Below are 22705 nucleotides of genomic sequence, written 5' to 3'. Positions count from 1 at the left end.
TTCCTGGATAAAGTTAAAGCTCCTTTGCTCAGCAAGAAAGCTCCTCTTATCAGCCCCAACCCCTCTTTTCAGCCTCTTCACCCTCTACTCCTGTCCCCAATCCTTACTTCCTCCAGCACAATTTCAATCCAACTGCTACAGAAATTTTTGTTGTTCCCTGAAAAGGGACTGACTATTCCCGCCTGGGACCTTTCCTCTGCCTGGATCATTTCTTTCATCTGGTTCATGCCCCGTCCCCATTCTTTGCTCAGTTAACTCCTGGTGGCCTGCCTCAGAACCGACCTCTTCCAGGAAGCCTTCTACAACACCTGTCCTTGGAAGGTCATGAAGTCCAGACTTGGTGTATTCTCTGTACTACCACCTTGGCACACTGGCCTATACATGTTGACTCCTCATTGGTCTCTTCCACTACCTCCCTCACCGTGTGGGCTGTTGGATCTGACCGGGTCAGTGCCTGGACACACCGTACTCAGTGTGTGGTGTGTTGGTAAGGACATGAGGGCACAGGCACTGCAGTGTACTGCCGGAGGGAGCATGAATTGGTATGTGGTTCTGGACCGTAGTTTGGTATTTAGGCATTGAGAGCCTTAAAAATGGTCACACTCTTTGACTTAGCTATTTCACTTTTGGCAATTAATCTTACAGAAATAATATGACATATGTACAAGATTGCCTGGGTACGATACTGGTTGGGAACAGCTCAGGTGTCCAGCAGAGAGATGGCATGCTATGCAGCTATCAAAATAATGATGTTGATCTCTATTTATTGATGTGAAAAGATGTTCAATATGGAACCAGTGAGGAAAAAAATACAAATACCACATTTGCATAGAAAAACATCTGACGAGATATTCACCAAAATGTTTAGAATAATTATTTTATTTATAAGGGTATCATGGATGGTTTTTCTTTAAAATTGGTTTCCTTATCTGTATTTTCTGATTTTCCTATAATTACTTATACAGTCTAATTATACAGTTAATATAGAGTAATTGTGTAATAAAAATGGTTAATGTTTGAAAATGAATGAATCTCTACTCCAAAGTAAACCTTCATTCATTTTTTTGGTTCCAACTGGACCAGACTTTCTATTAGTTAAGAAGGATTTTCCAGGCAAGTAAATGGGGAGAACAAAATCTCAGGGTGCTTGTTTGACCGATTTGGAAAACAACTGCTTTGAAGAGCTTTGGCACAGTAGTTATCCCCATGAAAATAGACGCTGCTAGTTCAAAATAGGAGTGTTATCGGTATGTTAAAGTAGGTCCACGAGGGCTTCTAGAATGGAAAGAGGCAGGGTCCACTGGGGTCTGAGCAGGCCATCCTGGGGAAGGAGGAGGCAGGCCATAACCGAGCAGAACCCTCGGGGCAGTAACCTCGGCCCCAGCAATGGACCTTGCCCACTGTGTTACCCAAAACAGAAACTTCTGGTTTTGTGTAGCCTATTGGGCGAGCTATTCTTTGAATGGCTAGAACAATGAATTCCGCCCTTGAATCTGGCAGATGGCGGTCTGAAGAAGAGGCCACTGCTCCTCCCTGGTCCTCCCCCAACTTCTAAGGAAGTGGGGCCCCCGCCTCCGCCCCTCCCTGCTGTGCGTGCGTGGCCGCTGCACACCGTTCCCCACGTTGTGAGTGCTCGAGAAGCAGGTCATGCTGCAGTAGAGGCTGCTGTCATCAACCTCCCGTTAGCACAATTCTAGTTTTATTTTACTTTTTAAAAGTTTATATTTGGGTCGTTCTTAGCAAAGGTTGTGCTCCCAGAGTGGGGCGTCTGGATGGCCTCACTCTAGTCCGGACCTGTCTCCTCCACTGTGTGGTAAATCAGATTACAGCCGTGCCTCACAATATACATGCACTGTCATATACCACATTTAAAAAGCCCTGGGATTCCGAATTGTCATTGAGAGATAGAAACTGCTGTGCCATGCTCTAAATCCGTTCTTCCAACAAATGTTCAGTTGAGTACCTACTACGTACGCCTCAGGCAATGAGAAAAACAGACACTATTCCTACTGTCCAATGAGAAAGAGAATTTGAAAAAAGCGCTTAGTACAAACGTGGCACATGTTAGGAAGGGGTACAGAGAGGGAAATGAAAGGTCTCCCCAAGAAAGGACACAGTTGTAACCAGGAAGTGGGGAGGAAGGCCCAACACTTGGCCGTGGGAATGGCAGGTGTGTTTGAGGACCTGAGAGGAGCCCGCTATGCTGGACACACAGAATAAGGGGGAGTGGTCCCAAACCAGGCAGGGGTCAGAGAATCCAGAGCCTTGGCAGTTGTGTTAAGAAATGTAGCCTTGGGGGCTGGCCCGGTGGCTCAGGCGGTTGGAGCTCTGTGCTCCTAATGCCGAAGGCTGCCGGTTCGATTCCCACATGGGCCAGTGGGCTCTCAACCACAAGGTTGCCCGTTCAATTCCTCCAGTCCTGCAAGGAAAGGTGGGCTGCGCCCCCTGCAACCAGCAAGGGCAACTGGACCTGGAGCTGAGCTGCGCCCTCCACAACTAAGACTGAAAGGACAACAACTTGAAGCTGAATGGCATCCTCCACAACTAAGATTGAAAGGACAACAACTTGACTTGGAAAAAAGTCCTGGAAGTACACATTGTTCCCCAATAAAGTCCTATAAAAAAAAAAAAGAAAGAAAGAAATGTAGCCTTTATCTTTAGGGCAGTGGAAAGACATTACAAGGTTTTAAGGGAGAGTGTCATAATCTGATTTCCATTTCGGAATGAGTACTCTGGCTGCAGTGTGGGGAATGAGTAGAAGAGGAACAAGCCTGAGAGCAGAATGGTGGTTTAGGAGGTGATGCTAGCAATCCCAGAGAGAGGATCTCTTGGTAGTGGCAGGGGAGAGAGAAAGAAGTACACAGATTGGAGAAGTAAACCTGTTCGTTCTCCAAATCTGGTGAAGAGTCTGACACAGGTCCCACCTAGGAGGCAACATTTTCCTTAAACCGGGATTTACAAACTCAAATGTCTCTAGAGGCCGGGGGCTAACTGGGTGGCAAGCTTATGGTGAGACAGTTGGGAGTAGTGGGGACTCTGGAGTCCTGACGAGTGCGTGCCTCATTGCAAAGGCGCAGCTACTGCTCAACTTCAGACAATTGCAGCTGTTTGGAATGTAGGCTCAGTGTTGTCAAATCTGATTTTTTCAAGAGAAGCCAGCCATCTGAAGTTTATGCAAATCTTCCAATTATTAAGTGTCAGCAACTAATTCAAATTTTTAGACCTAGAATGGACCATGCAAATATGTCTGCCAGCAAGTGGTTGTTGGTTGCTCATGGGGAGGGAGCAGATATTGGAATGTAGCACAGGCTGCCTTGAGGGGAGCTGAGACGTTCCTTCTAGACAGATGGCCAGCCTGAGTCAGCCTCACGGTGAGGGGCTGGGGGACAGGTATCAGGCAGGCCCTCCCTCTCCTTCCTTTGATCCCCTGCAAGGGCTCCCTACAGACCAAAAGCAACTGAAACCCAGAGGATTAAGGAACACTGAATGAAGAACGGGTCTGGAGGGGCAGACGGAAGAGATCGGGCACAGCAGGCTTGGAGAACAAGAGTGAGGGATGCAATGGGGGCCCGAAACAAGGAAATGGACCCCTAGTTTGCAGGTCAAGGAAGATTGTTAACACTCCCCCTGGAGTCTGACTGTGAGCTAGAAGAAAGTAGAGGGGCAGCAATAAGGAGAGGTTCTGATAGTAGGAACGTGTAGGAAAAAAGATGTTGAGGCAGGAAAGACCCTGGTACCTTAGGGTGATGGTCTATATACTCTTGTGATTGGCTCCCTTTATCAATAAAACATTTTTGAACACTGCTCTAATATATGTATATTTATTTATAAATTATATGCTTGTAATGCTAATATACATAATCATAGAAATTAAAAAGATATCATTATAAATATAAATGGAAATGCTAAAATTTTCTTCCTGTATCTCAGTGAATCATTTTGGGCACTACCTACGGTATGTGCACCTCACTTTGGAGACCACTCAGGGTCACCAGTGACCTCCAAGCTGCAAAAACCAATGGGCAGTTCTCAGGCTTCATCCTTCCTCCCTGAAACACCTTTCCCACTTGGTTTCTGGGACAACACATATCTAGTTTTTCTCCTACCTCTTGCCACTTCCTGTACAGCGCCTTTGTTGTGTCCTTTTCATCTCTGTAGCCTCTAAATGTTGGCTGCCTGAAGGCTTCGTCCTTGGACCTCTTCTCTATAATCATTTCTTTAGTGACCCTGGATGCGTCAACACCCTCCCTGCCTACATGACATCTCCACTGGGTTGTGTTAGTTTGGGATCTGTCAGAAACAGGTCCTACGGCAGGGATTCAATTGCAAGTAGATAATGAAGGAGGCGACCCCAGGAAACACTAGTGGAAGAATGAGGAAATGAGATAGGAAAGGAAAGGCGGCCAATAAAGGGTATGTTACCAGTTAGTCCTAATAAGAGTTATCATGGCCAAGTTTCATTGTGGGAAGAGCGAGAGAGCTGGGGGTACTTATACATCAACTGCTGCCAGTAACTAGTTGTTGGCTGCGGGATGTTAATCCCCCTGTATTTCTGGCCTCCCACGCATACAGGAAGAGAAAGCCCAGAGGCAAAGAGATGGAGAGACTGGCATTTTGAAGGTCAGGCCTGCAGACAACTGAAATGGGAAGGCCCAAGGAGACTGGGATGGCACCAACAGCATGTGCCATGTATTGTAATGTGTGTGTCATAGGCAAGTCCAACATACATGTTCAACACTGAGCACTCGATCCCCTCCTCCCCAAACCTGCTCCTCCTACAGGCTTCCCAACTTCAGTGAATGCAAACTCTATTCTTGCCATTGTCCAGACAAAAATCTTGAGTATTTGACTCTTTTCCTTTATATTCCATTTTTCAACCTTCTGCATATAGCCAGAGTCCAGCCATTTCTCAGCATTTCACTGCTACGTTCCTGGTCCCAGCCACCATTGTCTCTTGCCTTGATTATTGCAGTAGGTTCCTAATTGATCTCTCCTTTCTGCCTTTGACCCCTTGCAGTCTGTTTTCAACAAAGCAGCCAGGGTGATCCTGTTAAAGCCTAAGCCAGATCATGTCACTTCTCTGCTCCCTCTAAGGGCTCTGGTTTCAGTCATAGGAAAGCCAGTCCTTATTATGACAGACTGGTCCTACATGATCTGGTCCTTGCACCTCCTGTTCTCATCCCCCTCAGCCATTTCTAGAGTACGACGGCCTTGGCACTCTTATACTTGCTGTTCCCTCCGCCTGACTGCTTTCCCCCATGTGCGTCCAAGGCCAGCTCCCTTCCTTTTTTCAGTTGAATTATTACATCCTTAGTAAGTCTGTCTCTGGCCAACTTACCTAAAACTGCAGCCCTCAATGCTCCCTGTTTCCCTTCCTGTCTCATCACTTATCACTACATAATATAATGAATATTTTACTGGCTTACTTTTGTCTGCCTCTCCCCACTAGACTATAAACTGCACAGGACAGAGGTTATTGCCTGTTTTATTCATTGCTGTATCTCCAGCCCCGAGAAGAGAGCCTGTTATACAATGGCTGCTCAACAAATATTTGGTGAATGAATGATCTCATTTAATCCTTACGAGAACCCAGGGCAAGTATTAGCATCACACTAAACCCTCAAATTTGTGCTTTACTTTTTCATTTATTATCATGTCCTACACATCTTCCATGTCATGTACTCTTCATAATCATGATTTTTAATGGCTATGTAACCTTCCATCCAGGGTGTATGCTTTCATTTATTTGGCCATTCCTATATTGTTGGATCATGTAGATTATTTTGAGTCCTTTGCACTACAAATAACGACACAATGAACATTTTTTGGTTATCATATTTCTAATACTGGACTTATTTTTAGGATGGATTCACAAAAGCCAGTTACTATTTTTAAAATAATAAAACACAATTTGCTGGTTTAATGAATGTGTTCCAGAGGAGGGACCACTTTTTAAAAATCAGTGGGCCTTCTCTATTAAGCTTTACCAGAGACTGCGTTAGTTTCCCAGTCCTGTCCTCCTAAGAGATTGCAGCATAGACAACCCGCCAGAGAGCACTGCCGGGCAGTGCTCCCTCTAATATCTCTTCCCCACCAACACTGGATTTTCATGAGAAGTTAGTAAACGCACTTAATTCACCAAGTATTTGTTGAATGTTTATTACTTATAAAGCATGTGGGGAAGCTCCAAGAATCAATACGACACAATGTCTAGCACCAAGGAGCTTGTGACCAGGACACCCAAGACTTTCGCCATATCCTGGACTTATTAAGCTCCAAATCTTGATTTCTCACTCATACTTTTCTTGGTCTCCAAGATGGCTGTCATTCACTTCATGACCTCCATGTACCTCCAAGCCAATGCTTCCAAGTCTTTGTTCTCAAATCCATCTGTTCTCCTGTATTCACCATTGACTGCTAAGTCATTAAAGCTGGAGACCTGGGCGTCATCTCCATTTCTTCCTCTGCCTTGTCTTCCCCTGCTGTCCCCCCTGAAATGGACCACAGGGTTTTCCAATATTCTAAAATATTTCTCAAATGCATCCCTTTGTCTCCATCCTCACTGCCACTTCCAGAGTTGTCAGGGACATCATCATTCGTCTGGATCATTAGACTAATATTTTATTCTGATTTCTTTGACTCCTCTCACACCCAATTTCAATTCAACTTCACCTTCCTCACTGAAATCAAATTATATGAATCACTCGTATTAATTGCTTGCTTTAAGCTCTTCAGTGGCTCCCCAATACCAAAATGACAATATTCAAATATGCAAGAAGATTCTCCATGACCTAGCCCTAGCCTATATTACCCACCGTATCTCCCACTCCTTAATGGCTACCCCCAGGCTCCAGCTTCACTGAATTACTTTTAAATCTCCAAATACCCCAACACTGGTACATACCTTCATGTACTTTACATCCTCTGTCTGCCTGGAATTCCCTTTCCCCTGTGTCCTGTGTAATTTCTCCTCAAACCTCAAGACCCAACACAAGCCTTTCCTGGTCAATTGACCCTTTCCTGAAGTCCTCGGGCACAGTTGAGCACATCCTGTGTTCCTTACTCAGTGACAGCACTTATCAATTGTTTCTTATTTGTCTCCATTACACATTGCAAGTCCCTATCAGGCTAGGGCTGTATTTTATTCATCTCTTTAAGGCCCAGAGCAAAGTATGGATACAGGAGAGTTTGTTAGATTTTTTAAAAGAGGAATAAATGAACTGATGAATAAATAAATAGAGAGAGGAGAAGAAAGGGTTCTGGAAACATGAGACTAGAGTAACAGAGAGGAAGACCAGGTCAGGAAGGGCAGCAACAGAGGACCGCTGCTTCTTTTACTTTTGTTTGTGACAACAGATGGGACATAAAATATGCAGAAGTTGAGTACGTCATCTCTTTCAAGAAATTTCTGATCAGCCTTAAAGAGGACTCATGATGGCTTCAGCCTGCCCTATCAGCTTGCAAGGCCCAAGGGAATCTGAGCTGTTAGCTATAAAAATAAACTCTAACCAGCAGGGACCTGTGTTGGAGCCTTCTTTCTAGAGATCAAAGCAGCTGGCATCTTTCTTAAAACTACTGTCCTAGGAGCTGCCCCTGGCACTGAAACCCTCTGCTCTCCTGGCAATCATCTCCTTATCTTATCTAGACTGTCTACATTTCCTAGAAAACCTGATGACAATTCTGGGCAAGTTGGCTTTGTGTGTTTATGCAAATCACTGTCCATATTACATAATCTGACACGGGCAGGCAATGAGACAGGGTATTTGAAATTCCCAGCAAAGCTTTCTAAACCACTCACTGATGAATCTCCTTCCTCTTTTAGAGATAAAGATTTTAAAGGAATAGCCCTCCTTTCTCTCTATTCCAGCTAGCTCAGGGTAGCCAAACGTGCTCTCTCCTTTTACGAGCCAGTCTTTTCGTCTTGACTCGGCATCCTCCCTGGAGGCTCTATTTCCCATTACGTGAACTGTCATGTCTTTCTTCATCCCCTCACATCAATTTGCACCTGGGTTTCCCCTCCTTCACACTTCTCAGTTCCTTTCATCCTCATTTTCCTACTTATTCCTTGACTAGGGGGCTCACTGAGGGGTAGAACGCCAGAAAAGAGATGAAGCCTGGGACTAGAACTAGGCCATTATGGGATGGGCCTGCAAATCAGGAGGTGAAGTCCGGGATTTGTTGTTCAGTCTCAGGTGCTCAGTTACCTGCCATTCTGTTTTCTGGCTTTTTAAAACTTGCTTGTTGAACTGATTTGCCCACAGCCTGTGCTTGGCCTTCTTCCCCTTTAGCACACACTGTCCCATCACCAGAGGGGTATCTTGTACCTTTGGCAATAGAGCTACTCTGTGGCAGGTTAGGAGTGAGGAGAGCGTGTGAACGAGGCCACTCACTAATTTTCCTGCACAGCAGGAAAATGCTGGGTTCTCCAACACTCAAGGGGCAAGAATTAACTTAATTTCACAGTACAGCAGACAAGAAACCTGTGGAATTCAAGAAGAAAGTCACTACGAAAATACCAATTGTTGTTCTTCTTCCTTTTTCTTCTGTCCACCCCACATAATAGCCTGTCTACAGAATTAAATACTTTCTTGGGGCAATCTCTCCATTCAGCTGGTTATTGTGTCTATGGTGGCTCTATCTGTTGATTTGCCATGCTTCCGACTCTCCCTTCTCAGAGACACTTCTTTGGACCTTGGGCTCCGCTGAGAAAGTAGTATGGTCATGTGACCCTAAGGACTGTGGCTGACTTGACACGGGCATGCCCTGGACTAAAAGGGAGCCCATCACTGACAGGCCAATGAGCAATCATATTCTCTCTCTTGAAAATCTGAGCTGAAATAGAATGCACCTAGTGGGATGGAGACAGGCAAGAAAGCTGAGAGAGTATATAGATGGGACTGGCAACAACCATTCTTGGCCATGTACCCTCTGACAATTGAGCAGAGAAAGACACTCTGCAGAAAGAAGTATGTAGATGGAACACATTCGTCAAGGGAAGTAGGAATGAGAAAGTTTACGGCCACAGAGAAAGAGAAGGGGCTGAAGACAGTAACATCTTCCCTGGCTCTACTTCCCTGCTGTGGGTCCACAGACTTCCCCTGAACACAATACACCACCTTTCAAAGCGAGCTAATTCGGGCAGGCTTCTGTTCCATGAATGGCATGGCATGTAATTTAGGCCTAAAGGACCTAGACTTCATTAAAAGCAGACTAATAATAGCATGCAATGAATATTATGGGCTCTGTCTAGGCATGTTGGTATTCAATATGTTACATTTAAAAATTTTGCTCCTCCCAGCAATCCTATGTAGCTGATATATTTTCCTCATTTATACATGAGGAAATTGAGACACAGAGTGGTAAAATACCTTGTTCAGGTCACACAGCTAGAGGAAAAAAGAACTGGAATTCCACCCAGGTCTGGCTGACTCCAAAGCCAATTATCTTTCCACAATACTGCACTACCTTCTGCCACTTAAATGGCAGATCTTAGACACTGAACAGGGAGAAGCACAAGAAGGAAGCAGGCTGCAAGAAGAGCCCTTCTCTAAGTCTTGGGTATATACTTTTGCTCCCTGTTTCCTGTTTCCTCGGCCCTTCTGCAGGCATTTTAAGGGCAGGACCACTCCTTGGGAGTATTGCCACAGGAGAGAAGAATGGTCTGTGAGGGGGTCAGCATCTGGCGGGGGTCTGGTGTTGAAGAAAGCAGGGGACCCCATGTGGCTACCGTGTTTCCCCGAAAATAAGACCTAGCCGGACGATCAGCTCTAATGCATCTTTCGGAGCAAAAAATTATATAAGTCCCGCTATTTTTTATATTATATTATATTATATTATATTATATTATATTATATTATATTATATTATATTATATTACATTAAAGACCCAGTATTATATTATATTATGTCATATCATATTATATTATATAAGACCCGGTCTTATATTCTATTAAGATAAGACTGGGTCTTACACTAATTTTTGCTCCAAAAGACGCATTAGAGCTGATGGTCTGGCTAGGTCTTATTTTCGGGGAAACACAGTAGCTGATTCAGGGCAGAGTGTGAAAGAGTTGCCTCCTCCACACTGCACCAAAATCCGAGGTAGCTAGGTGGAGTGAAAAGAAAACTGATTTCTAGACCTGTCTCTGCTGTGACCTCGGAACAGTCACTTCTGGGCTTCCATTTCCTTATTTATAAAACATAGGAGGACTAGATGAGGTTAGTGTTTCCCAAAGTGAAACCTTTAACACTCATGGGGTATGAAATAATTTTAGTGCATGGAAACAGCCTTAAATAGCACTGAATCACAGCATAAAAACGTTATTCCCATGTTAGTTCTCTTTTAGTTCTCCCAATTAAGGCAAAGAAAAAGCTTCAGATAGGTTGTTGGCATGTTTTAAATTACTTTCCATTACTTGGTAATTTTCCTTTAAAACTTTTTAAAAGATGCTAAGTGCATAGATTTAAAAATTTCTCACCACACACACAAAAACTGTAACTGTGTGAGGTGATGGGTGTGTTAAATAACCTTATTGTAATTATTTAACAATATATACATATATAAAATCACTGTGTCGTATACCTTATACTTACATAATGTTATATATAAATTATATCTCAGTAAAGCTAGGAAAATAAATTAGTAAATGAGCAAACAAAACATTTCACTTGTTTGCATAGTATTTATTTTTACCATTACCTCTATTCAAGTGATGATGGTTTTTCATTATTTTAATAATATTGAATTTCCTTTTGAAATAAGTTTATTTCAATAAAAAAATAGAGTTGTACCAATGATAGCTACCATTTATTGAATGGCTGGCTACTACATGCCATGTACTTCATATATGTTATTTCTAATGGTCCCAACAACTCCAAGATAAGAATAGTTATCTCTAGTTTATAGCTGAGGTGACTGAGGACCAAAAAAGTCCTTGTCGTATGCATGAAGTCAGATGCCTAGTAAGTGACTGAACGAGGATTTGAAACAAATTTATCTGATGCTGAAATCCACGTTCTTCCTACTGTGCCATTCACTGTGCTTCCTTTGCACTAGATTCTAACATCTGAACCTACACTCTGGGAACCACTCCGAGTGGGCCCCATCCAGCAGGCTTGGAGCAGACATTTGCCTCTGAGACCTCTTTGCAGCACTGGACACTCTCTCCACTCTGAATTCCTGTCCTGGGTTGCCTTTATCCAACTTCTCCCCTCTTCTTCGTAACCATGTAGTCCATCTCAATTTCTGGCCCCTCGTCCCCATGTGTTTGATCTTTTCTCTTTCATTCTTGCTCTAGACCACTGAAAAGTAACCTCTGTCCCAATCAGATTTGAGTTACAGCACTAGATCCACTTTTCTGAGTCAAGTACGCACTGTTACCGACTACATTGTATAAGGGAAGAGCTGAGGCTCACAGGACTGGAACGTACCCAGGTAAGTAAGGTGAATAGCCGAAACGTGAAGACGTGAACCCAGACACTCGGCTCAGAGCAACATTTAAGGAGACGTGGAGCTCCAGTGACTGGGGAGTGTGTGTGTGCATGCACATGTGTGGGGGTTCTTTTTCTATAAGGACCAAACATAAGGATGGGAGGGACATGGGATGGGGGTTGGAGAAGAAATGAAAACAAAACACAACTCCTATAAGAAAAGAGTGGCCTTGGAGGCACGGTGGCAGGCTGGGTCCCAGGAGAGAAAATATCCATGTGGGACTCTGAGGGAGAGGGTAGAGCCTTAGGAATTCAGTAAATTGTACCGAGTTGCAAGCATTCCTTTTCTGTCTTGTAACTAACTCTCTTCTGATAATGTCCAGGCTTCACCTCAGTTAGAGGTAACTTGGGGAACTGCCCACACTAGGTTGGGGCAGCAAGAAGCTGCTGGGCTCTGCACAGTTCCTTCCTGAGGCCAGAGTGGTGGGCACTGCGGGTCTAGAATCCAGAGGGCCTGGTAGCCAAGCAAGCGTCAGTCTTTGGTAGAAAGCAAGGAACCCAGCAACAATGAGAACTGGTACAGAGTAGACTGAAGCAGAGAAGGTCTGGAGATCAAATCCCTGTCTCCCAAATGTAACAGAAGTAGCAGGCTCAGGTAAAGAGGGGAGACCAGACCCTAATGTCCACTGACAGTGGCAATCCAGGAGGTCTCCTGGGCCATTCTGTGTCACTGGTGTTGACACACAAATAAAAACAGAAATTATACGAAGTACTTGGAATATGAGTTGCCTTGGAACCAAGACACACTCCACTTCGTTTCTCCAAGTGAAGCAGGACAGATTCCCCTCAATGTTTGAGTGAGTTCAACCACATGGTACAGTGGGAGAGTTTTTGAAGTCAAAATCATCTAAGATTAAATTGCTCAAGCCACAACTAATGTCTTTGGATTTCAGTTTCCCTACCTGTAAAATGGGAAGAAAAGCACTGACCTCACAGCAGTACTGTGCAAATTAACTGAGATAACAAGAGAAAGCGGCTGGCACCAGGCTTGTGCCTAGCAGGGGCTCAATGATATCGCTTCACTTGCTTTCTGGGCTCTGGACTCCTAACCCTTCCCCAAACTCGGTCCCGGTACCACAGCGGATCATCCTTGAGAGGTCATATCCTACCTTTGGTTAGGGAGTGAATCCCAAGCTTGACTTGGGAGAAGTTCCCACTTCCGATTTCCCCTCGGATTCTGTAGAAGCCGATCCGTTTCCCCAGCGTGATCTCTCTCACCACCTTCTCATCTTGGGACATGTCCTGTGTCAGCTTCTCGAAGGGTGTCAGCTGGCGAGCCTGTCCCTCCTCCTCCTCCTTGTCGCACTCCGTCTGACAGCCACTTTCCACGCTGTCCCGGCGATCCCACCTGGCATAGTGGGGGTGCACCAGGCCACCTCCATTCACATACACCGCCGTCATCCTCACTGCAGGCTCACGTCTCCATCTCAGCCAAGAGGCACCAATCAAAGGCAGGTTGGTGAGGCATGCAAGAGCCCAGTGGCTGGGACATGGGAGGTCAGGACTGCCAGGGAGCCGGGTCCATGAGACTGGCCTGCGCACGTCAGAGGAGGGCAGAGGCAAATGGGCCGGCAGAGCCTACGCAGCCCAACCCAACGCTGCCTGCCTCACTCGAGACATTTCATACCTTCTTTCAGGTTGAACTTCCCAACTCTAACTGTGCAATCAGGCTCCTATCCCGTTACCATAGTCACTTCCCTGGAAGTTTTTGGACAGCCGTGCAGTCTGATGTTCTGTGGTAGGTGCCTGTATCCCAGGACAAAAGCTCCAGTTTGCTATTTTCTTCGAAGGCCAGAGAATCTCTCACCCTCGTGTGTAAAAGCCCTGCAGAGCCCCGCAGGTCCGTGCTGCTGGCGCTTATCTCTGACCTTCATTTTGCATTTCTCTTGCTGGCAAGTCGCCGGGCTCTGGAGACCTAATAATCTAGACCTCAGGAAAGAAGAAACCTGCAAATCAGCCTTCAGGTCACACGGGCAGCCAGAGAAGGATTAAACCCCTGCAGTGTCACTTTAGCCGGCCTTTATTTAGATGAGCCTTCCTCTAAGCCGTGAGCTGTCTCAAAAATTTGGCAGGTGCTGGTTCCTCCTAAGAACGGAGAGTAAGAAAATTTATTAGCCCATGCTAATGCGCTGTCCAAGTTTTATGATGGATGTGGAACTGCATTGTAAGCATTAATCTATAAAGTACTATTTAAATTTCAGTTATGACACATACAGTAGTAAATGCTTGAATATATATGATTTAGTAACGAAAAAGTGATCATTCACACACTCCTCGATCTACATGTTGGAAAAGCCCTCACAGCCTGTAAATATTTCTAGCAAAACAATTTTTCTATTTCTTGACATTTAGGAAAATATGCATTGGATTGCCTGGGGTTGCTTTAAAGCCAGACTTTAAGAGTTATAATAGGATAGTAATGATGATAAAGATCTTCTATTAATATCAGTTTTCAAAAGTTCTTACGTTGAGTCCAATAACAGTGTGTTATATTTCCTTTGTATTCTATGTTCTCCTACAACTTCTCCTATACTGGTTGTTCCCGCTATTTCTGTGTCTCATTCTATGACAAAGGCTAATTTCTCTCCTAGGATTATCTTCTGGGTATTTCTGATCAGGTATCAGCCTCCGGGCCCAACAGCTCATTTTGAAGGTGCAGAAACAGAGGGTAATGTTACCAAGGGTAAAAGTCTATGGCATCCTCAGTGATAAGAAATTCTGCCAAGCTAGAATGTCTTCCTGACCTTTTTTCCTGCACCCTCTAGTAAGAAATAAACACTTCTTTTCTGCATCCCCACAGCACTATATGTAGTTTCCAAAAGGTCTCATCTCCGTGAAGGTGGGAACTGAGTTTAATTGATCTCTATGCCCTTCCCCCGTCGTGTCCTGGAGCACAGTGTCCTACATAAAGAAAACATTCACTAAATGTATTTTGAACTTGATGTTTGGATTTCAGCATTCTGAACCAAAAACCTGAGTGAAAACACATGGGAAAATGTGAATTTCCAATTCTGTTTGATGATATCACATGATTGCAGTTAAGTAAATGGCTGCTTATATTGTTACTGTGGTTAAGTAGGGGGTTCCCTACTAAAGGTACGTGAGGACAGGAGAGAGGAGACTGCTCCCCAGCACCGTTCCTGTTTCTGCAGAGGGAAGAGGAACCTGGAAGAAGGATAAAGGATAGAGGTTCAAAGGGGCTGGATATTAGTAACCACACACATCTCTAGGTTAGAGTCTGATTAGGATGTTTTAAAAGAGGCTCTTAATAGGAAACATCCTTAATTAGGTTGAGGAAAATCTAAGTCTGGTTCTTAAGCTTTCTGGGGTCATGGGCCCCTTTGAGATTCTATGGAAACCTGTGACCCAATCCCCAGGAAGAAAAGCACACACACATAATTCGTGCCCAATTTTAAGGGGTTCACAGACCCTCTGAAACCCATCCCTGAACCTCATATTAAGAAGCTCTCTGGCACTAGATATCCTCAGATCCCTGGCAGAAACAGAACACACAGACGTGAAGTGGGGTTGCATGAACTGTAATTCTGAAAGAAACTTTAGCTTAACCTACACAAATAGACTAAGGACTCTGGACAGGATACAGTGCTTGGTCACCTCATGTTCTAGCAGCTCTATGAAGGACTTCTTGGCTCTGTGTCCTTCCTGGCCTTTCACAGGATCCAGGCGTGCTTCTCTCAGAGCATCTCACCACTACGCTGTCTGTGTCGCTGACCTCCTTACACCCCAACTAGATAAGCCCCTAGAGGGCAGGAAACTGCACCTTATTCTTCTATCTCCCAGAATTCAGCACAGTGCCTGGCACTCATTTGATAAACGTTTAATAAAGAAGGAATGAATCAACTTACCAAGTTACTGATTGTTACATTTAGGTATGATATAGTAGAGGTGAATATATTATAAATTAATAACACTATCCTACTATTTACTTGAATGATTTCAGAAAGCTTATTTCAGTTCACCTTTCCCCAAGGTCTGGGCTACCTTCTAGTGGCTGTCAGGATTCCTGGCCCTACCCTCCAGTGCAGGTGAAAGCTTAGCCAGAATTCTACCATCAGACTGAGAATTGCTACAGGACTGCTTGCAAAGGACAGGAATGCAAAGTTTCCCCAACTTTGCTCTTTCCAAAAGATCAGCTGTCCCAGGTCTCACGTCTCCTGGAACCTGCTCTCTGACTCCCTGTGCAATGCTTGGCCAGGACTTTTTCTTTGCTTTCTTGGTTCCCCCACTCTCCTGATTTGGACCCTGTATCTTGAATTCCATTCAGGCATGCGATTTACAATTGGGTTTCACACTTGCTATTCTGATTAACTTTAGGTGCCTCTAGGAATTCCTCGTCTCCCCCTCCCAATTCAACCTACAGGGAGAAGTCCATGTAGCGGCCAAGTGTGGTCAGGCTCTGTCTTGGATTATATACCCGATACCCACAAATTAAATTTCTTGCACAATGGTTTTGAAACTAATTGCCTTGCCTTAATGGCCAGGGAAACAGTTAATCTTTTGTTTAGATAACATAAAGAATTTTGATTTATAATTTACAATGTTGCTGTGAGTTTGTATTGAGAAAGAATTGCAACTTGGACCAGCTAGCAAGCCAGCTGGGGAAAAAAAATTGAACCCTTGCCTCACACCTTTTCCAAAATAAATTCCAAATATATCACCTAAGTAAATGCAAAATAAATGAAACCACAAAATACTAAAAAAAAATCAGAAAATGTTTATGATCCCAAAGAAGGCCATAAAATAAAACATTAAATTTGACTACGTAAAATAATCATTTTCTGTTTGCCAAAAGTATCATAAACAAATAAAACAAATTCAATGATAAACTGGTAGGGAAAGCTTTCCAATATATATGATAGAGAAAAGGATAATTTCCTAAATAAAGAATTTTCTCAAATTGATAAGAAAAGCACCAATATCCCAAAAGAAAAGTGATTTAAAAAAATATGAGCAGACATTTTACAGAAAATACAAATGGCTCTATACTAAATTTATAAAAAGATACTTAATATCACTTACAACCAAAAAAAAATATACATAAAACTACACTGAAATTAGATTTTTTTACAAATAAATGTGGAAATTAATTAATACAAAAAATTGATAATGCATTGGTCATAATGTATTTGGAAGGACGGGAACTCTCCTTCATTGTTACTGAGAGTACAAATTGATACAACTCCTTGGAGGGCCATTTGGCTGTAACAGCTATTAAAGCACAGATGTACATATCCTTTGCCTCAACAATTTCACTTCTAGAATTTATTTTATGCACACATGTACAAAGATATACCTATTTCTAATATAAATATGGATAGATAGATATTCACTGCTGTATTGTTTTGTAGTAAAAAACCTAGAAATTGTTTAAATACCCATTAGTAGGGAACCAGTTAAAATACTGTATATAATGGATTACTATGCACTTGTGAAAAAGAATGAGTTACAATAGCCAAGATATACTGTTAAGAGGCCAGACATGTATATAATGTGACATCAGAAGTGTTAAGAAAGAGGAGGGTATACCTAAGGAACTGGCACTAGTTATTGCATCTGGGGAGAGAGGGGAGAATTGTTGGACAAGGAATTGGAGTCAAAGGTGTACTTTTCACTATTTACTCTTTTACGTGATTTACATTTTTCCTCACATGCTCATATTTACCTTAAAAGAAAAAACAAAAACATATAATATGTTGCAGCTTATGTAATTGGTGTACAGAGTTTGCTTTACTTTGGGTTATAGAGGGAAATGACCACACGATTCTCTAACATCCAATGGATTGCTTTTAAAATCAAATGATAATGAAGAACTCTGGTTAAATACAGAGAATTTTGTACTTTAATTTATCTCTACTTCCTCCCCAAAACCCACCATAGGAATAGGAGGGAAGGAGGTATAAATCCACAAGGACGAAGAGAGTAAGAGAGGAAACAGCAGCAGATGCAAGACGTCAACACATTTTGGGGAAGATGGAAAGCAGATTGAGGAGTGGTGAGTGACTTGGCAAAAACAGTGAAGAAAGCTACAACCTAATTCCTTCTTGGGTCTGCCAATGACATTCACCTTTCTGAATGCTCAAGAGACTTCAAACCATAAGAGACCAAGTACCTCAATCTTTGGAGGAATGAAGCAGACCATAAACATGGAGATTGTATGAATGTGGAGCAGAAAGACCTCCACACCTTTCCCTCCTCAAAGCCAGGTTGTTCCTCTCTCTACCCACTCCCAGTCCAGCTCAGGAACACAAGGCACAGGATGGGCGATTCGGTCAGACTCTGGGTAATGGGGTCCCCCTTCCCTTCTTTTCCCTGCACCCCTACATTCTGAATTTCCAGAATGGAGGGAAACAAGCATATAATCTTCCAGGCAGGGGATTCCTCTTTTGCATAAACTACATATCTAAAGAGAAAAGACCAGAAACCAATATTTGGAAGTTCTCCAACACAAAAACCACCTGACCACCTACTATACAATCCTCTAGATGCCAGGTTCACTCACACACAAGGAGTTTCCAATCAGAATTTAGTGCCTTCCATTTAGAATGAATGTCCAGTCAAGAAGCACTAGATACCTGAGCAAAGGCTCCAAAATGCAAGAAAGAAACCATAGCCAATGAAAACAATAACAAAAGGAACTCAAAGGAAACAGAGAAATGCAGGAAGCAGAAGACAAAGATAAGATACTGCATCCATAAAATCAGAACAAAATTTGAGAGAGAGAGAGAACACCAGAAAGAGCTTTCCTGGAGATTGAAATTAAAGAATTCAATTTAAAAATGGTAAAAAAAAATAAAAATTAAAAATCTAGAAGACATAAATGATAGAGGAAAAAAGACAAGAAAACCAGATAATCAATTCAGAAATTTCCAGAGGCACACTATTGCACTCTCAATAAGTAAGGCATATTTTGTTTTGTTTTGTTTTGTTTTAAGGAGGGTGCAGCTCACAGTGGCCATAGTTTTTATTGTACATGAATTGCCAACAAATCTCAGAAATTTCAAAAACAGTAATGAATGAGGAAAAACTCAGGGTTCTTACATATTCCAATAGAATAAAATAGATGAAAAAAATCTTAACAGGAAAGAGAAATCCTGTTTGGATGCATCAATACTCATTTTTATTTTGCAGAATGTATTTTTTTTCCTGAAGACTTTTCTTGGATGTATGGAAATAGAATTTCTGATTACAGATAAACAATTAAAATTTTGATTAGTTTCTATCTATATCATGTTGAAAAATAAGCAAGTAATGGAAATTACAACATACCTAAATGCTGATGAAATTCCCCGTTCCTTAGACGCAAATGGGGTTTATTTTTATTTTACCTTTTGCCCTTTTGATTTTGACCAATGTTTATGGACATTAATGAAAGCTTAGGAACCCAACCAGCCAAAACTATAGAGTCCCGTCATTGTAGATCAAAACCTCTGAAGGAGCCAGCATGTTCCTTAATTATTAGCTTACTGTTGCTGCATAGCAATGCATTAAATAAGATTAAAGAAAACAGAGCTTACTTGGTGATTTATTTTGTTCACTTACAACCCACTGTGAAAATAACATCAAAGAAAACCATCTTGTCTTTGTTCTCTTTGTCTGAGTTTAAATTACAAAACTTCTGGGCAATGCTCACAGGCAACTTCTTCCTTGGTTGGCAAGGCCAGGTACTGGTTTGCTTAGAGGAAAACCTGGGTTTTCTCTATGTGTGGCAAAAGAATGCAATGCCAGCCAAACCCCATGTAATCCTTCTCAGGCATGGTGCACCCTCAAGGAGAATTATTAGCAAACATAATTCATTTGAAAATCTATTTTAACATTTAAAATTTATTTGCATTATCTTAGCTTTTGACCTTAGCTTTTGTTTTTCAACACACGTGTCAAGATCCCCATGGGTATGGGCGGGGCAGCTAGGAAATTTGAAACAAATGGAAAATCAGTGTGAACAGGTTGTGCCCTGGTGATGGACACCACACTGCTCTTTGACATCCCTCTTGACCTCTTGGCCTCTCTGCCCAGATGTCCCTCATTCCGTTTGCCATACATAGCCAGTCCAGCCAGTCTGATGCGCTGACATCAGCTCTTCCCACACAGCGTTCTACCAATCTTGAGGTATCCTTGACCATCAAGGTCACAGACTCAAATGCCTAGCAGGGCCAGGCAGGTGTTCTCTGGGGCTTAGTACAGCGGCTGAAGCAGTTCACGCCCAGCTTCAGCCAGGGTGGCCAGGCTGGAATGCAGGCTTATTTTTGCCAGGCCTTTTAATTCTTTAAAAGCAACAGGAAACCAAGAAATTTTTGATAAACACTCCCACTTTTTAAACGGTGGATTAAATGTTTTTAAAGCATTGTATGGCCAAGTGAAACTGAACCATGAGGCCAGATTTGGCATTCTGGTTGTCAAATTGCAGACTCTGCTCTAGGCTTTATAGAAACATCATCAGAAACAAAGGGAAGGGCAGTCCATAGGTCCACAGTCAAATACATCCGGGAATGGTGGGTAGCACACCGCTCTTAGATATTTGCATTAGTACCTTACTGTCTTGTGGTATTTAAAACACACACAAATAAACAAACAAGATCTCTTTTTCATTTGTTTGTTTCAGTGTTCTGTGAGTATATTTAAACATCTAATTCATTCTCACAGAATACCTTTTTGTAACTCATTTTTCTTACAACTCTGACCTCAAAGTTAGACAAAACCTATAAAATAATTAATTGTCAATTAAATATCGGTAAGAATTTGGGTCCCAAGAGGAAGATTCTGAAAACAATTCAGTATAGAATGAAACAAAACAGATTGGTTGAGTTTAATTCACAAATGTAAACAACTGGGTGGAAGCTGCCCACCTCAGTGAGGTCTAGTATGACACAGTAATTTCTTAGTGATTAAATATCTTTTAACTTTAGGAAGATTTAGCATTAAAAGCAGAAATGTTTAAGAGCCTCAAATGCCATAGTTTAATGTTTTTGTTTCAATGAGCCTGTAGAAATTGGTATTTTATATACTTATAATGTGAAAAAATTGGGCATAATGAAGTAACTGCTATATAACTGCTATATAATAGAATTAAAGATGATTATTAAAATTTACTAGATCAAAAAATATAATATTTGCAATTTTAAAATTTTAGGTATTTTACAACAGGCAACAGTGCCTGATGGATAGATGGATGGACGGATGGATGGATGGATGGATGGATGAATGAATGAACGGACAGCCTGTGAGGTGGGGTATTATCATTCCCTTTTTGCAGATTAAACCAAAAACAAAAAACAAAACTAAGGCCAACTAAAGTTAAGAAAGCTGTCCTTGTTTTGTTTCATTTTATTTGTTTGTTTTGTTTTTTTAGATTCGACATATAAGTGAAATCAAAACAGAAACAGACTCATAGATACAGAGAACAAACTGATGCTTGCCAGATGGGAGGGGAGTGGGAGAATGGGTGAAAAAGGTGAAGGGGAATAAGAGATACACACTGCCAGTCATAGAAGTCACAGGGAATGTAGTACAGCAGAGGGAATATAGTCAACAATACTGTAATAACTATATATGGTGACAGATGATCGCTAGACTTATCATGGTGATCACTTTGTAAGGTACTTAATGTCTAATCACTGTGTTATACACCTGAAACAAATACGATATTGTGTGTCAGCTATAATTAAAAAATAAAATTTATAAAAAAGAAAGTTGCCCTTGATGTCTTGACTCTTAGCTCCATGAGGGTGGAAACTGTGTGTTTAAGTCAACTTTATAACACATGAAACCAGGACTTTCAAACACCTGAGGATGAGAATGGAGTCATATTCCAATAGAAACATTTTAGAAGCTCAGGCCCTTCCCCACAAAGATTTTAATCTCATTTATAACTCACTTCCAAAACACAAACGTTTCCAGTTTCTCTGAGGGAGTATGCCTGCCTCCAAACAAGTAAGGAATGGCACTAAGATACAGGATGGAATCATGGATTGAATCACAAGCAGATGGCCCTGAGCAGAAAAACAAAATATATTCTTCATCTCCTCAGAAATAACTAATTTAGGAAACAGTGCAGGACACTCCTGCTTATTTGCAGTTCATGGTTTATTTTTAGGAGATTAAAAATATTTGCAAGTCAGAGCAGAAACTGCTCTTCTGCTGCCTTATAACTTTCTTCATCTTTAATGTAGTGTGTTCACTAAGAAGCAGAGAACACTCGAGTAATGGCCGTAGGGAGTGTTAGAAAAACATTCTTTTCTATTTGAGCAGAACTAAAGAAAGTCTGTCATGGCAGGAAGCTGGAGGGCCTTGGTCGTGGAGAGGAAAAGTGTTGCAGAACCAAAGTTCTTACTTCTACTATCATAAGAAGTTCAAGTGGAACTTGAAACCTTTAATAAGAGCCTCCCATACCTCATAAGTCATCCTCTCACACAGTGTATGTGACACATCTGAAAATTCTTAAATATTTACCCAGCAACGGAGGTGAGGGGTAGTGGTGGCAGGGGACAGGAGAGATGTTATTAAATATAAAAAAGTGACAAGTGTCAGTATGCAATAGTAATCTAAACTAACAGAATAGAGATTTATTTTTTTAAAGATCTTCATAGACATTTAATACCCTGTTTCCCCAAAAATAAGACCGAGCTGGACCCTCAGCTCTAATGCATCTTTTGGAGCAAAAATTAATATAAGACCCAGTATATATTATATTATATTATATTATAATAATAATAATAATAATAATTATTATTATTATTATTATACCAGGTCTTACGTTATAGTAAAATAAGACCAGGTCTTATATTAATTTTTACTCCAAAAGACGTATTAGAGCTGAGGGTCTGGCTAGGTCTTATTTTTGGGGAAACATGGTATGTGATAGAGATGGCATTTCAAACTACTGGCAAAAGATAAATGATTTAATACATGATTCTTGTAAGGACTGAACCAAGAGGTGGCTTAGGAAGACTTTAACTCTCCCACAACCTCAATTCTCCCTCAGATCTCCCCATTCTTTGATATAGGTAATTCACGTTTTCTTAAATAATCTAAAGTGCCACGCAAGCAAACATAGAAGCTCATGCTTTTCCAGTAATATTACCACTCCAAGACCCACCCATATAAAAATTCTGGAGTTACTATTGAGTGTTGGGACACATGCATATGTATATACGTATTTATTTGTATATTCATAGAAAAAGATCTGGAAGAACGCAGA

At 41.9% G+C, this 22705-nt stretch overlaps 1 protein-coding gene across 3 annotated transcripts in view; it reads right to left on the bottom strand.

Annotated features, from left to right (window-relative positions):
* Nucleotides 1-22705, bottom strand: part of NIM1K (NIM1 serine/threonine protein kinase) — a 64019-nt gene that overhangs the window by 10892 nt on the left and 30422 nt on the right. For all 3 annotated transcript variants that reach the window (XR_004423511.1, XM_033110361.1, XM_033110360.1), the window contains one exon: nucleotides 12600-13575. Coding sequence is in view for 2 of the 3 variants with exons in the window: in XM_033110361.1 (XP_032966252.1) it covers nucleotides 12600-12891 (292 nt within the window). In the remaining variant the exon portion in view is untranslated. The remainder of the gene's footprint in view (nucleotides 1-12599; nucleotides 13576-22705) is intronic.

This window comes from Rhinolophus ferrumequinum, chromosome 7 (genome assembly GCF_004115265.2).
Source record: "Rhinolophus ferrumequinum isolate MPI-CBG mRhiFer1 chromosome 7, mRhiFer1_v1.p, whole genome shotgun sequence".
Classification (NCBI taxonomy): domain Eukaryota; kingdom Metazoa; phylum Chordata; class Mammalia; order Chiroptera; family Rhinolophidae; genus Rhinolophus; species Rhinolophus ferrumequinum.
The sequence above is the reverse complement of the archived record's forward strand: the minus strand, read 5'-3'. Positions and strand labels throughout refer to the sequence as shown.